The 15,793-nt window shown below is 41.8% G+C and overlaps 3 protein-coding genes across 4 annotated transcripts; 1 reads left to right on the forward strand and 2 right to left on the reverse strand.

Moving 5' to 3' along the window:
• The first annotated feature begins 1,896 nt into the window (after window positions 1-1,896).
• On the forward strand, window positions 1,897-9,028 carry ddx19a (DEAD-box helicase 19a). Its single transcript, XM_063209264.1, has 12 exons — window positions 1,897-2,084; window positions 2,752-2,794; window positions 2,897-2,968; window positions 3,081-3,216; window positions 3,312-3,404; window positions 3,945-4,047; window positions 4,189-4,306; window positions 4,705-4,882; window positions 5,732-5,969; window positions 6,456-6,618; window positions 7,628-7,819; window positions 7,952-9,028. Exons 1-12 carry the CDS (start codon window positions 2,028-2,030, stop codon window positions 8,011-8,013), a joined length of 1,455 nt encoding a protein of 484 aa, XP_063065334.1. The 5' UTR covers window positions 1,897-2,027; the 3' UTR covers window positions 8,014-9,028.
• Window positions 9,029-10,758: 1,730 nt separating this feature from the next.
• ubxn10 (UBX domain protein 10) lies at window positions 10,759-12,776 on the reverse strand. Of its 2 annotated transcripts, none has more exons than XM_063207698.1 (2): window positions 12,660-12,776; window positions 10,759-11,636 (listed from the first exon to the last, which is right to left on the reverse strand). In XM_063207698.1, the coding sequence occupies exon 2, from the start codon at window positions 11,630-11,632 to the stop codon at window positions 10,862-10,864; it is 771 nt and encodes a 256-aa protein (XP_063063768.1). In that variant the 5' UTR covers window positions 11,633-11,636; window positions 12,660-12,776; the 3' UTR covers window positions 10,759-10,861. The 2 variants fall into 2 exon arrangements, with proteins under 2 accessions (XP_063063768.1, XP_063063767.1); XM_063207697.1 differs by having other exon boundaries at window positions 12,604-12,720.
• A 440-nt stretch (window positions 12,777-13,216) lies between these two features.
• On the reverse strand, window positions 13,217-15,692 carry cptp (ceramide-1-phosphate transfer protein). Its single transcript, XM_063207699.1, has 2 exons — window positions 15,307-15,692; window positions 13,217-14,704 (listed from the first exon to the last, which is right to left on the reverse strand). Exons 1-2 carry the CDS (start codon window positions 15,432-15,434, stop codon window positions 14,182-14,184), a joined length of 651 nt encoding a protein of 216 aa, XP_063063769.1. The 5' UTR covers window positions 15,435-15,692; the 3' UTR covers window positions 13,217-14,181.
• Between the last annotated feature and the right edge of the window lie 101 nt (window positions 15,693-15,793).

A 15,793-nucleotide genomic window follows, 5' to 3' on the forward strand; every position in this document is an offset into this window, starting at 1 on the left:
GGGAGGGATGGAGGCAGCAGGGGGTGGTGGTGGAAGCTAGGTCCTGTGTGTCACATTAGTACCCCCCCCCTTTTCCCCCTCCTATATCCTCAGCATCAGCAGCACCACCCACTCTCACTCCTCCCTACAAATCAATGACGAGACCCCATTCATGCCTTCTCTCTCTTTCTCTCTCTCTCTCTCTCTCTCTCTCTCTCTCTCTCTCTCTCTCTCTCTCTCTCTCTCTCTCTCTCTCTCCTTTTATAACCTGGGGATCAGACCAAATTAAATTTTACTGCATGTGTGCAGCAGAGAAGTCACAAGGGAGAGGTGTTGATTGAGGGGGAGAGGAAGCATTAAGTATGCAGCATGAAGCATGTCTTGGCTTTACGCTGCCTGAATATACAATACACCCACCCACCTGTGTTTGTTGCCTTCCCTCCAGGTCCCCATTCTCACCATGCTAACCTCTGTTTTCCCATCCTTGGTTGATTAACCGAGCCCCTGGTGCCCACTGTTTTGATTTTAACGTGGGAGTTTTGGCTCTTCGCATTTACGGCCAGTTTTACTCCCGTCCATCTGTTTGAACAGGAGGTAACCATGACAATCAATATAGAGCGTTTCTCAGCTTCTGAGAAGACATCAGGTTGTTGGGTAAAGAGGTGGGTGGGGGGTGCCTTGGCTGAAATGTAAGCTTCCGCTTTGAAATTAAATTACCATTTGCATCTCTCTTTCTCTTTCTCTCTCTCCCTCTCTCCTCTCTCTCTTTCCCCATCTCCTTCCCTATATCTTACACATTTGTTTTGATAACATCTAAAGAAAATGCACAGCATTTTTGTAACTAAGATAATAATTTATGTACATGTATGTATTCTTTTTGATGAGAGACACATTAAGCCTGCAGAGAATTTGCTCTCAGCAATGTTTTATGTCATTGTTAAATAAAATCACATAAAAATCAGTATCTTCCTCTGTCAACAAATTCTTGTATCTTTCCTCCACAAATTCTTCTAAAGTCTAATGAGATTTGACCCTGTCTGCTCACTCGTGTGTGCTGCTGCCATAGTAATGATGCCCAGGGTTAATAGTGTATCTGATACTCTATTAATGGTGTATCTGATACACTTTTAACCAGTGATGGGCAGTAGCTTTACTACAAGCTACACTGTATCAGTTACCTTGTCAGTATTCCATGTTCCTCCATGTTCCACTCTAGGCATCGTCTTCATCCAGACCAGCATTAGCATTTGTATCTGTCCAACAAGCCAAAATTCTGGATTACTGCACCTTTAGGCCTATGGGTTTTCTATGTTTAGTTTCACTGTTGTTTTTCAGTGTTTATTGGTGGTAAACAATTACAGTAGGCCTACTCAATTTGTTCTAGCAGATGTGCAGCTCTATACCAACAGTAGGCCTATGTGCAGCTACCAACCAAGTAACCTATTAATATTTCTCTATATTGTTGTCCCGTTGAGGAGCTGTATCTTACCTTAATTGAGTGGTCTGTGCCCTTCTGGAGTGAATACGACACATCAGGGCTGGGAATCCCATGCAAATCATCACAAGTTGGCCTATGCTGAGACATATATAATGAATGTATGTGGTGGATTACGAAGCCCGAAAAATATGGCCAGAGATGCTTTATGGAGAAAGTTTATAAGTTGTATCAAAATAAAGAAATATGAATCCCAAGTAGTGTCAGGTAGCAAACAAAATGTGTGTGCAGTGCAAAAATGTCATTAATAGGCTACCAATGACACAATACATTACGTCACCCACGTTTGATGCAAAAAAAAAGAAAAAAAGAATATACGTTAGCCCCAACTTGACTTTTTTTTTTATTTTACAGGAGGAACTTTTATCTTGTCCACAGCTGCCCATCCGACCTGTTAAAATACGGTCCTGTTCAACGGCAGGCAGGCAGGCAGCCAGCAAGCAGATTTGGGTCAGTCGGGGCAGCGAGTCAGTCGAGAAACACCCAGAGAGTACTGCAAGAGGAATTGCAGATAACAGCAGATTTTGAAATTAGTTTAGAATAATAGGATACAATGGCGACAGACTCATGGGCGCTGTCAGTTGACGAACAGGAGGCTACATCCGAAAAAGTAAGTTAATTACTACAGCAACGATATCAGCATGCTTGATTTTATGCTACGTATCAAGTTAGCATGAGGAACCTGTTAACTGTCAACCGGGAGGGAGATGGAACGCTGGAACTTCAGACTGACATGGGCGATTTGCATAACACAAACCTCGTGGGCATTTTATTTAGCAATTGCGGCTAGTCGGCTAGATGCTAAAGATCGTTCCTACACCCTGTAAACGAGTTTTACCGATGTGGCAAAACTTTTGAGTCAAGTTTTAGGAAAGTTGTTCCTGTGTCTTGTTAGTGGTCGGGTGGTGTTAATGCAGGGCTTCTCCATCCCTGCTGTGCTTTAACTTTCGCATGCATGGTCGACTCCACTAGGACTACATCGGCCTGCTCTGTTTAAATACCCGGGGAACTGATGGCATCTTGCACATCAAGCCACAATTTTTAGGAAGACCAGGTTTTTGGAAGCAAGTGGGAATGGCATGACCGTTAAGCTGATGAAGCAATATTGGGCCTCGTCACCGTGCCTTTGTCATCATATCTATTAATTGTCTAACTCGACATTTTCCAGATTGTGTCATGCGAAACTGGGCATTTAAGCTTGCATATTTGTGTATAAAGATTCTGCTAACAGAAAGTAATTCAATTAAAAGCGTGTCCACTTTCTTTCCCATAAATAGACCAGCTTCTTGAAGATGAGGTTAAAACGAGAGATGGCAAATGGTAAGGCTTGTGCATATAAAACATGTAGCCCACTACTATGATGATACCATGCTGCCTATTGCAATATTTTGCAATACTTAATCAACGTCCCACTGTCTATAGGAACACCAAAAGCAAAGCCAGGAAGAAATGCAAATGCAGGAGATGCATTTGGTGACGATGAGGAAGAAAAAGGTGACCCAAGTCTGCAGTTTTCAAATGGTCTATGGTTCCTTTTGGATATGCTGGCTGTAAGTTCATCTGATGATGTTAAAAATATTTTCATTTCTCCCATGGCTTTCCACAGAGGACAAGGCGGCTCAGTCACTGCTGAATAAATTAATCCGAACCAATCTTGTGCATAACACAAACCAAGTCGAAATCCTACAAAGAGATCCAAACTCCCCTTTGTACTCGGTGAAATCGTTCGAAGAACTGCGCCTGTGAGTATCCAACTTGACTAAATTGAGAATAATAATGATGCCATTTGACTTAAAACAGATGTAAACATTGTTGCATGACCTTCCCTTAATTTCAGGCAGCCTCAGTTGCTCCAGGGGGTGTATGCCATGGGTTTCAACAGACCATCCAAAATCCAAGAGAGTGCCTTGCCAATGATGCTGGCTGCACCGTGAGTTCACCTAAAAATTATGATCTAAAATGAAAAGAGGTGGGCTTTAAAATGCTGTCAAAAAGACGATGTTGGACACGCATCACATCTGACCCACTTAAGCTTAACCCACATTTGATATAATTACACACATTTATGTTCTGACCACTATGCCTCGGCCAGACCAGGCAAGAACCTATGCATAGATTAATGCATCTGAATTATTGATGCATATGCATCGTCGCACATACACAAAGATTTTACATGCACAAAGATTCTGTAGGAAATCTACACAAGTCTTAGTAGGCCTACACGAGGCCCCAGGCTAATAAATAACCACACACAAAGCAAGTTTGGGAGGAGAGGGCTGTCTTTCTATTGATCGAATGAGACCTTTCGGCTTTCAGCCAAGGCCAAAAAACAATTTATGATGAAATTTAAAAAAGAAAATACTGTCTGGGTTTATAGTCTCACTTGCATGGGTGGGGGAATATTCATTGCAACAGGATAATCAATCATTGTTTTGTTTTTTTCGGCATGTGTATTTCCCTCCGATTTCAGACCTCAAAACCTTATCGCCCAATCCCAGTCTGGTACTGGTAAAACTGCCGCTTTTGTGCTGGCTATGATGACTTATGTCAATCCAGAGGACAAGTGGACTCAGGTTGGTATAGGCCATTCTCTCTCTTTCCACTTAATTGATATGCAGTAGATTATATTGGTTGATCCGTAATTAAGATGATTACAAGACTACATTAACAATACTTTCATAATCAGTACTTTCACATTTTCTCTCCCTCTTCAGTGTATATGTCTCTCGCCGACTTACGAACTAGCCTTGCAGACCGGCAAAGTGGTCGAAGACATGGGACAGTTCTACCCCGAAGTGAAGGTTGCTTATGCAATTCGGGGCTCTGCTAGAAGTGAGTTTTTCCATAGTTCTCTCTGGATGTATGCTTAAAGGAACCACTTATTCCGCTATACCTTATTCTGACCTTGTCTGCTCTTCGAGTGTGTGTGTTTCACTGCTTGCCATACTGTACATGCCGCACATGGAACATTCAGGTGGCGCCGTTAACATTGACACATTCACACCTTCCCGGGTGACCAAAAACGTTTTGTACTTGTGTGTAACACTTTAATCACTTTTCTATATGTAAGGCAATAAACACATTGTTGTATCGGCTAGTGGTGTAAGAGTTCCACTCCTTGTTTCTGTGGATTATCGCTTTGTAACCAACGCACCCGTAACGACTAGAGTTATTGGCGCGACACCCTCTGCCTTTTGTGTTAATGTTGATGTCCCGCACTGCTTCCCCAGTGGAGCGAGGGTATAAGGTGCAAGAGCAGATTGTCATCGGCACCCCTGGCACGCTGCTGGACTGGTGCTGGAAGCTTAAGTTCATCGACCCAAAGAAGATCACCGTGTTTGTGCTGGACGAAGCGGATGTCATGATCGGCACTCAAGGACATCAGGACCAGAGCATCCGTATCCAAAGGTAAACACTGTACTTGTGTACTAGTGCCTAGGGAAGCGGACAGAAATCATAGCCCAGATGGGAATGTTTAATAACAGCATGGTTCCATGTGAAATGCGTGCTTGACAATGTGTGGTAATTGGAAAGATCCTAATTGTTTGGGTTTTGCCACAGTGGAAATGAATGTTATGTTATGAATAATTTTGTGGGGAACGTACTGAGCTGTGATGTAGGCTAATTACAGTCTTGCTGCGGAGTGGAATGGTTTATTTACGCTCCAATTAGGCTAATGGCTTTGTTAATGACGTACTAAGGAATATTGATTCCAAATTATATTGACAATGTTTGGAACAGCCTGTTTGCTCATGAAACAAACAATGAGATTACACAGGGGAAAAAAGATGGCTGCTGATGCTTTGGCAGTTGAACTCAGGTGAACTCTGAACACTGACAAATATCTTGTGGGAAGGTGTCCACTTGTATTAGGTCTTAATTGTATTGTCAGAATTGGCTGAGATTTTTAAGTGATGGGCAACAAGTTCCTGAAAGTTATTAGACAACAGAACAAACACAAATTGTCTTTCTGTGCTGTCAATCATACAAAATACATGCAGAAGAGGACACTTAAGAATATTGCTGTCTCTCAAAACCTGTGCATTGTTAACTAAACATGATGCCAGTCGAATCATTGGAATGAACCATCATTCATTTTGCGTGTTCTTTTTTTTCAATTAAGGAATGGCTTAGGAGGTGCTGTTTGGCCGTCGACAATTACACGGCACGCTGCAAATTGCACACCTGAGGGTTCTGTGCCGTCTCTATGCGGTTATTAATCACTCCCTTACTTTGGGATTCTTCTCCAACCGTTAGGATGTTGCCAAAGGACTGCCAGATGCTGCTCTTCTCCGCCACCTTTGAGGAGTCCGTCTGGTCGTTTGCCAAACGGATCATCCCGGAGCCCAACATCATCAAGCTCAAGCGTGAAGAGGAGACCTTGGACACCATCAAGCAGTACTACGTGGAGTGCAACAATAAGGAGGACAAGTTCACTGCCATCTGCGACATCTATGGCGCCATCACCATCGCACAGGCCATGATCTTCTGCCATGTATGTATATCACCAGGGCTTTCTCCACAAGCAGAGGGTGGAATTAAAACCCTCGAAACTTTGCCCATGAGTAAGGCGTTCCGAACGCTCTGTAAACAAACTATGCTCTGCTATATTCAGTTATCTGAACAAGATGACTTGCTGAAAAGTCATGGATACTGTGACCACGACAAGTGCATGCTGAATTTTGCCCGGAATTTCCCCTTAAGGTAATGAGAAGTAGTATAATTTAGAGCAATATTGCCAGGCAACTATATGAATGCCCTCTCAGATGTCCTAAATAGTTTTTATATCATCACTGGGAAATTGTACCAGATGCCATCTGTTGGCAACCTTGCTCAGCAACATTGCTGGTAAAAAAAAAAAAAAAACCAGTGCTTGGGTTTGTATCATGTGTCTTCTAGTCTCTCTGCAGTTAGTACTGAGCGCTTTTGTGTGGGTGTTCAGCTCATGTTTTGCTGCGCTGGGCTGTGCTATGTCTCCCAGACCCGTAGGGCGGCGAGCTGGCTGGCAGCAGAGCTGATTAAAGAAGGGCACCAGGTGGCGCTGTTGAGTGGGGAGATGAGCGTGGAGCAGAGGGCCGCCGTCATCCAGCGCTTCAGACAGGGGAAGGAGAAGGTGCTCATCACCACCAACGTGTGCGCCAGAGGTTGGTTCACGCACATGCTTTGAATTGACTTGAATACTTAATTACACGCTCAATGTTCCATTAAATAATTGAATAAATCAATACAAGGTCAACACATTAACATGCATGGACCGTACTGTAAGCATCTATTCCAGTGTTTCTTCCTGATTAACCAGTTATTCCTCAAAATGCGTTTATGAAGCTACCATCACTAAAGACGTCTGCTGTGTCGATTCGTGCATTTTTGCCTTTGTCAATTACGGCACTTTGATTTCAGGCGGCATTATGAATATTACAATATCTCTGTCTTTTTTTTTTTTTACATCAGAAGATGTCCTATTAGGAATATATATGCCCCAATTAGCCATTTGAAAAACAGATGGTCTGTGACAGTAGCAGGTTGGGTCCATGGGTAATAATTGTGTTTACATGCACGTGCAAGTCTGACATTTGACTCATTGTGAACAGGAGACGTGTTTATAAACCATTTGCAGTGAAGAGGAGTAGAGTTGTCATATCGGGACTTGAACTTGTTATATACTTACAGTACAAGTAGTACAGCGCAGCAGAATTTGAGTCATATATCTGCTCACGTGGCAAATTTACTAGTACCGTAACTTTACTTCTGATAACGTAAATTTACTTCTGATATCAAAATGTGTAGGGGTGGAAATGTAAAGAGTATCCTAGCAACGGTAGACATCATACTCAACACTGGTAGATTCTCCACACTTAATTAGCTTTCATCCCTGCTTCTTCAGAAGTCCTCCTACATTCCATGGAGTTTAAGAACGTACTCCTAGAATGTGATTTCTCAATATTCTGGATGAAACCCCTTTTAGGATACTTAAATCTGAAAAGCGGCATTTCAGAGAAGTATACGGTAATTGGTAACCAAATGAATTGAAAGTGATACTGTAATCTCCTCAAACCTGAAACGTGGAGCCAGATGAATATTTAGTTCTTATTTGTTGTGCGTGTGTAACATTTAAATCTAATTGCTATGTATCTTACTATCTTTTCTGGACAGGAATTGATGTAGCACAGGTGTCTGTCGTCATCAACTTTGACCTCCCTCTGGACAAAGACGGCAATCCCGACAATGAGACGTACTTGCACAGAATTGGCCGCACTGGACGATTTGGCAAAAGGGGTTTAGCAGTCAACATGGTTGACGGCCCATACAGCATGGACATTCTGCTCAGCATCCAGGGACATTTCAGTATGTATCCATCCAACACCTTTATCTCACTTAAACCTAATTCTTGGCCTAAAAAAAAGATTAAGTGTAATGTTAATTTTGTTCGGTTGTTTTTTTTTTAATTATTATTTAATTTTCCATTAATTTTCATAGATAAGAAGATTGAGAAATTGGACACGCAAGACATTGACGAAATTGAGAAAATAGCAAACTGAAGACGGCAAGAAGGAGAAGGTGCAGCTTCCCAGCACTGTCATTTATTGCTATGGTCTGTCAGCAGATTGTGTGGATTGGCATTGTGAAATTTGGACTCTACCAAAAAGGAAGTCTTCACCCCAAAGAAACAAAAGATATTGGGGTGCTACCATATTTTGCATGGAAGGTAAAAGGTGGTAAAATAATGTTTACATAAATATAATGAAATGGATCTCAAAAATGAGGACTTTGTTTCAAAGAGCTGGTTTGGAATGTTACGGTCAGGGTTCTGTGTGTGGCCTTTCCCTTTGCTCATGTTCTATTTTGCTTTGAAGGCGTTTTTCATAACCTGCGAAACCAATCTCTGCACTTACAGGGGATAGGATTTTGATCTGGCAGACACCTGAGGAACAGGTATATGTAGCCAATCTAACATTAACATTTCCATTTCTGGAATAATATGTTCAAATGTCTTTTGTTTTTGTGTTTGTTCATTTTTACCTCGTGAAAATTGATAATCCTGTGGGATGACCTGAAGCACTGGAAGTGAGATTGAAGCTGTGCCTTATTTATTTATTTGGCAGGGTATTGAGGGGCGCAAATTGTGTGTACTTGAATCAGTCCTGTTGTATTCACTCAGCCTTAAGTGTTAAATACTAACCTCTGCTGTTTTCTGGTTGCCTGATCAGTGAGTGTGGTTCACAGGCACAGTATCTACATTCTTTTGAGAGGGTGAGATCAGTTTATTTTGTGATTTAAAGATTTAAAATGCTTACAGAAGTACCAAAAATAGTGGTAACTTATTTTGTGAAATTATTTATCATTTTGTTTTGTGTTGTTCAATGACCAAATATTTGATACCTTTTGGGTTGAAAGTGTTTAAAAAAAGAAATTCTTGAATGTAAGTTCTTTTGACTTTTTGTACTGCAGTTTGGATTGTGAAAGAATGCACATTGTTTGGGAAATGCTGCAGATGCAGTTAAACTGCAATTTTGGAGAAAATAATAATAATAAAGAATGCTAAGTTGCACAAGATTTCTCACAATGACGTGTATCAATTCTTGTTTTAACCAGAGATGGTACATTCTTCCGTTTCAACTCATCATCGATGGTCCTTCCCTATTGCATCAGTCATTGGACTTATTATGATGATGTAGTCACTAGATGGTAAACTATTAGCCCGGCCGGTGCCATCTTCTGCTACTGTCTCTACTCGATTTCATTCAATCTCAACTAGTAACGTGAACGAGTGAAATGAAACCAGCATCAGGTTTGCTGTGAATCTGATTTTTATACTGCAATGATTGCAATGATCACTAGAGGGCAATATTCTACTTATGTTGAATGGTTTACTCATTGATACTCTCAATGGGTGTACTGCATGACGATGCACAACCTACAATAGGTACAACTGTCCTCAAATAGGCCTACTTTGCCCCTTCTCAACTAAATGGGGACTTCTAGTCCACACTGGTCACTGTGACCGTATGCACTCAGAGCTCAATATGAATGTGATAAAAGATAACGTGAAAGTCAGAAAAACAGTGGGCAGAAAGTTAATTTCCTATTCACAAGCCAAAATGTTCTAGTCTGCTAAATATCGAATGGCTTGTTAACTGATAAGCTAATATGTCAAGATTTGTCCAACAATGAATACATTATATACAGATCCAGGCCACTTTATTAGAATAGCATGAAAAAGTTGATTTATTTCCATAATTCCATCAATAATGTTAAACTGTCATGGATTATAGATTCATGGCCCAGTTTTTTAACTATTCCAATCATTAAATTGTTTATTTTTTACATATTTTGGTCTTCCAGCTGTGAGCTGTTCTTGTTTGCTGACCTGGTGTCCCACACTTCGCTCTTCAATATACCCGTAGATATCCATGCTACGTTTTGGTGTTAACTCCTCAGTTTAATTCTAACTCACCAGAAATAAAACCCCATTCATTTTCAATGGAGTATCATTTCTGGTGATTTAGAATTAAACTGGTGAGTTAGCGACAAAACGTGGCATGGAAATCTACAGGGTATATTGAAGAGTGAAGTGTGGGACACCAGGTCAGCTATACAAGAACAGCTCACAGCAAAGCATCAAGGATATCTGGCCTTCCATTACTCCCATGCACTGTTTCTGCCATTGACTTCAATGTTAAACGCATCATGGCCGTTATTAAGACAGAGAGAGTCCTAACCAAGTATTGAACATTGCATGTTATGTAGAAAGTACCACATTTCAACTGATTTGATGTGCACTGATGTGAAACTAATTTTGATGAAGAGAATTGTGATTTTATTACAATAGTCTAATAATGTGAATTCCCCAATTCATGGGTTTTTTGAGCTGGTAGACCAAAATATGTAAAAATAAACAATTTAATGATTGGAGTAGTTAAAAAACTGGGCCATGCATCTACAATCCATGACAGTTTAACATTTATTGATGAAATTATGGAAATAAATCAACTTTTTCATGCTATTCTAATCAAGTGGCCTGGAGCTGTACTTTCTTTAATGTGCAAAAGTGATTGGAATTGAGGCTGTTTCGTACCAACCGGTGTATACATGCGAGTAGATGGTAGCATGCTATAATTAGTTTATATTTAATCTTACACTTTGTTTTATTAGTGATGGCACTTCTTATTCTTGATGAAATGGCAATAATCAAAATGTCAAGTTAACTGTGCACTGTACAAACTCAGACGCCATCTGAGATTCTGACCAAACATTAAATGCAATGAATGTTCCACCATAGGCTGTGACTTTTATAATTAATTGTTATTTTATGTAGAATGTGAAAAATATTATACAAAAATAATTATCAAACAACAGAAAATGTCCTCTACAAAATTCAAAACAAAGTCACTTTTCCCCAACATCTGAATGTGATATACACAGCACCGATCTGTTGGGAATGCCACACTGAGCCAGTGTCATGCTGAGGTCAGTGAAGCTTCTGCGGGGCATGTCCATAGTTTCCACCAGGCTGTGCCGATAGCGCCTCCCATCTTGGGCCTCTGCAACTGCGATGACCGCTCTCAGGGTGTGGTTGGGGTTAAAACGATGCTCAACCCTGCTCCCATATGGAGTCCGAATGGCAAGTACCAAGCCACCCTCTCCGTAAAAGGCAGAAATGTCTTCTGCTGGGACTTCCGGTGACTCGATGTAAGACATTGGGGAGACAGGACTGCACCGTACCTCGGACATTGTGCCCACCTCAGGCATGCTCTTGGAGGCTGTGAGTGCCTGGATGGCGCAGAGTCGTGGCTCTCGCCCCATGAAACGTGAGTGGAGGTGGAGGTTGTCTCTCAGACAGAGGTCAGAGGTCATCCCTAGGGTCTGCTCCAGGCCCTTCATGTCTGGCTGCTGTCCAGGCTTCGTCTCGATGGAAGGCAGGACCCTGTATTTGTTCAGGGTCAGTGTCGGTGCCGATATGGCCTCCACCAGCTCAGGGATGTCACTGGAGCTCCTCAGGCTGCTGTGCTTGACGTGAAGGCCCCGGGAGCGCATGTATCGGTCATGCAAGGGAGGTCGAGGACTCCCGGATGAGGGGTGGAGGCCTGATGAGTCTGACCCCTGGCTCAGTTTGGGTCTGTCACGGCATTTGGAGGACTTTGGCTTTGAGACATGCATGTTCCTGTTCAGAGACAGTAGAAAGTGAGTACAAGGTGTACAAAGACAACTACAACATGAAACGAGTAAAATCTGTTCTACATTTAATATGCAAAACTGAGACCTATACATAGTAGGCCTAGGTTTACCCTAGAGCAGTGTTTCCCAACTAGGGGTACACGAGCACACTGAACGGGGTACTTGGAAAAAAATAATTTTAACAAATGCATGGGAGCATAGTCACACTGGAATAGAAAAGGCGATGTAAAACACAAGTTAGGGGGTACTCGTGGCACAACAAAAAGGCTTTGGGGGTACATGAGACAGAAAAGGTTGGGAAACACTGCCCTAGAGGTCATATATAACACAGATGTCAGGCCTTAGTTGTATTTTGTGGCTGTAGGCTGGTCACACTATAAGCAGGAAAATTATCTTGTGTAGGCCTATATCAAATACCCCAAGGTATCTATGTAGGCCTGCATGCTGAGGATGTCACAAAATAATTTCCACAACTCCCCAAAACACACATACACTGAACAGAAGCTATCAAAAGTGGCTGTAAAATAATTAACACCACCCTACCTGAAAAATGCTGGTGAAATTTGAGTTAGAACTAGAAAGGGTTAATATCTAGACACTACCAGCCATTTTGGCTGCTGGTGAAAAAAAGTTAATTCAGAGCACTGATATGATAGGCTACCATATCGTGTCATCTTTGGTTGGTCAACGCATAAACATGACCGTGTCATGTGATGCTAAACTGCGAACTGACCAGCTTCTGGACTCTTGTTTAGAACTTTCGGGAAAGAAAATGAAAACACCACCATAAGCAATATTACAATATTTTGTAGACGTCTTGTCTAATGCTTAGAAGAACAAAACAAGAAATGTTGCCAATGCCAGTATTCAGCAAATGTGAGGCTGAAAAAATGGGGGGGAAGTACAAGTTGATTAGCAAGTGAACAAATGGAATGTTGTTCTTATTTACATACCCTGGACAAATGGCCCAAAAGAAGCAGGCTACGCGTAAACCAGTAGGCCTACATACCTTGATCTTCTTTGCCTTCAGATTTTTTTTAGAAAAGTTCACAGAACTTCCTTCTTTAGCGTTCCTCCAGTTGCCAACGCATTTGTGCTGCTATGGCAACCTATCCCAAACGCCTGCACTTAAAGCTACAATGACTGATGTATGGTGTTATCAATGAGTATTGTCCTATCTTTTGTATCCTTGCAAATATAATTCATATATGAAATAGACGTGAATATGACACGCAAAAAACATCATAAGCAGCACAGCAGTAAGCCTAGCATTATGCATTCATCGGCCTACGCCTAGGCATTACCCAGATACCTGTCAACTTTGGGTTGGCAGCACGGTGACATCTAGTGGCAAGTTGATGCTGACAGAGTGCTTTTAGGATAATTATTGTAGGCCTAGTATATATTTCATATATTTCTATGGGATAATTTCAGTTGACCAAAACAGTCTAGATCATTGACAATGGACTAGATAGATCCCCATGATACAGACTGCCTGCTGGGGCACTTAGAATTGTTCTAACTCACCATACAAAGAAACTTTGACAATGAATAACTGAAAAAGACACATGTTTTGACAATATTTACTTTTAGATGAAGAGACATTTAAATCATCATTATTATCCCTTTTATGCCATCACACATGCATCTTAAATAATTGAGTTTAAATGCATTTTGATATGGCATTAAAACTCATTTTCAGTATTCTATTCCAACAATGATTTAGTATAGTGATGGGAATCTTGAATTCAAAAGCCAAAATCTCACACCACAAAATTCCAAATAATCTAGTTGTATGCCTTCACAAATTTGGTCAGTAATCAGTTATCACACCTGGGGATCATAGGAATGTTACAAGCAATGATATTATAAGATACAGTATTTTCATCCACCTGGGGACCCTATTCAGAGCTTTTTTTTCCAGAGGGAAAATGATCAAAATACATGACATCTGAAGTGTTGTGTCTGGAGCACCAGGCTTGTCATGAATGCCAGAAAAAGGATTGGGATAGAATGGTTTTGTAATCTACATTTGGAAGCTCTTCACAGGCGTTCATGGCTCCTATTTTTAGAGTTCAAAAGACTCAAGGGATTATGAAAATCAGCTAATTTAGAAAATGACCGGAACAATATGTGGTATGCTGGATTGTAGCTTCTGGCAGTTTGAGTCATCAAACCACGTTGACCTACATTATTTATTATACCATTATTAGTTAAATCACAAGCCATCATTATAACAGTAACATTATAACAGTAAGCGTAAGCAGGTACCCAGCTTCTTCATTAGACTGGACTGAATGAGAACTTCAGATTGAGAAAAGATCTTTATACCTGAGGGCTTTCAGGTAAGCCTTTACCCATGTCTCAAATATGCCAAACAAACATTGTCCTTTCATACCCATATATTCACATTACATTCATAACCGCCTGGACAGATATACAGTGAACTGACAGTAAAAAAAAGCCCACAGCACACTCAGTAACCCAGAGCCATAGAAAGTCTTTCTACGGTCCAAAGACTCAGTTTCTCTTTATGGCAATTGTAAAAGGTTGTGTTGAGCATACAGGTTCTCAGTAATGTTGTACACTTCCGAGATGAGAGGCAGGGCATCTCCCAGCATGGCGACCACCTGCTCTGGTGTGCCAACGTTCATGACGTCGAAAAAAGTCTGGCGCCCAGGCAGGGCCCAGAACGCTGTGCCTGCAGCTTTGCGGATGATCCAGGCGTGGTGCTGAGATAGGGACTCGTTGTAGGCTTCAGAGCACATCACGGAGGTCTTGCTGTCCTCGCTGCTCGTCCTCAGGCGTTCCAGGAAGAGCTCCAGCCAGCGGAGAGCGCGGTGCAGCCTCAGCAGAGTCCGGCAGCCGGACTCTGGGTGCTTGTCACGTTTAGTGAGGTCGACCAGTCCGTTGTCCAGCTCGTACTTCACCATGGACTGGATGGTGACATAGTGCTCCCCACTCTCTCCGTTGAGGAAGTTGACAAGGATTTCGATTTTGTTGACAGCATCCTTCGAGATGAAGGTAAACACACTGCCCAGGCTGTTCATGAACCTTCAGACACAGATGAAACAGAGTTGATGTTAAATCAAATTACATGCACACTCTCAGTAATAGTCCGTCGTAGCAATGCATAGGGCAGTCATAGATAAGCGGTTAGGGCGTCAGACTTCTAGCCCAAAGGTTGCCGGTTCAACTCCCGACGGAGTAATCAACCAGTTCTCTCCCCCATCCTCCTCCATGACTGAGGTACCCTGAGCATGGTAGCATCCTGCCGCACTGCTCTCTAGAGCTGCCACTGAAGGCTGCCCCCTTGCACGGCTGAGGCATAAATGCAATTTCGTTGTGTGCAGTATGCAATGTAAACTTGTCTGCCGTGGAGTGCTGTGTCACAATGACACTGGGAGTTGGAGTTTCCCAATGGGCTTTCACTTTCATATGCAGTAGCCACTGCCGAAGTGGATGATGGGACTCTTGACAATAACAAAGGGCTCCAAATCATTCCAATAGCTTTTTGTACAGTCATTTGAAAATCAGTGCTTCGTTTATTTGATTTACAGTACCCATACAGTCTTCCCATCCAGATTTAAGCATACAAAAACAGTGAAATATTTAGAAAGGAATTGCTCTGCAAGTGTGAGTAGAAGGTGACTCACCTCACCAGACCTCGCCATCCCTCCACGTAGTGTTTGACATATACCTCTTTACTTTCGGAGAGGCATTGACTAAAAGTATCGAGTACCTCTTTTAAACTGAACTTCTGTTCTTCAACGGAGTTTGCCATGCCAGCTGGTTGGTTTCAGACTGCGAGAGTCACTTGTAAGCTAACAGGATGACTTGTAAACACACCTAGTTAATAAGAGCCAGAGATCATTATTTACCATGGAGTAAAACTAGCAGCTGTTTACCGTACAGTTTAACGTTCTGCTACAACGACGAGACTTCTCTCCGAATAGTCTGATGTATTTTACAGACATTCATTCATTAATTTTGCTAATGCAATGAACAAGTGAAACAAGCCTGTCAAGAGCAGCGCAATACGGAAGAGGTAGTTCCGCCTAATGACGTCAATAAAAAATAGACGAATGATATTTGTGATTTTACATCACATGGTCTCCAGAAATACAACGATTGGTTTACAAT

Source organism: Engraulis encrasicolus, chromosome 10, assembly GCF_034702125.1.
Source record: "Engraulis encrasicolus isolate BLACKSEA-1 chromosome 10, IST_EnEncr_1.0, whole genome shotgun sequence".
Taxonomy (NCBI): domain Eukaryota; kingdom Metazoa; phylum Chordata; class Actinopteri; order Clupeiformes; family Engraulidae; genus Engraulis; species Engraulis encrasicolus.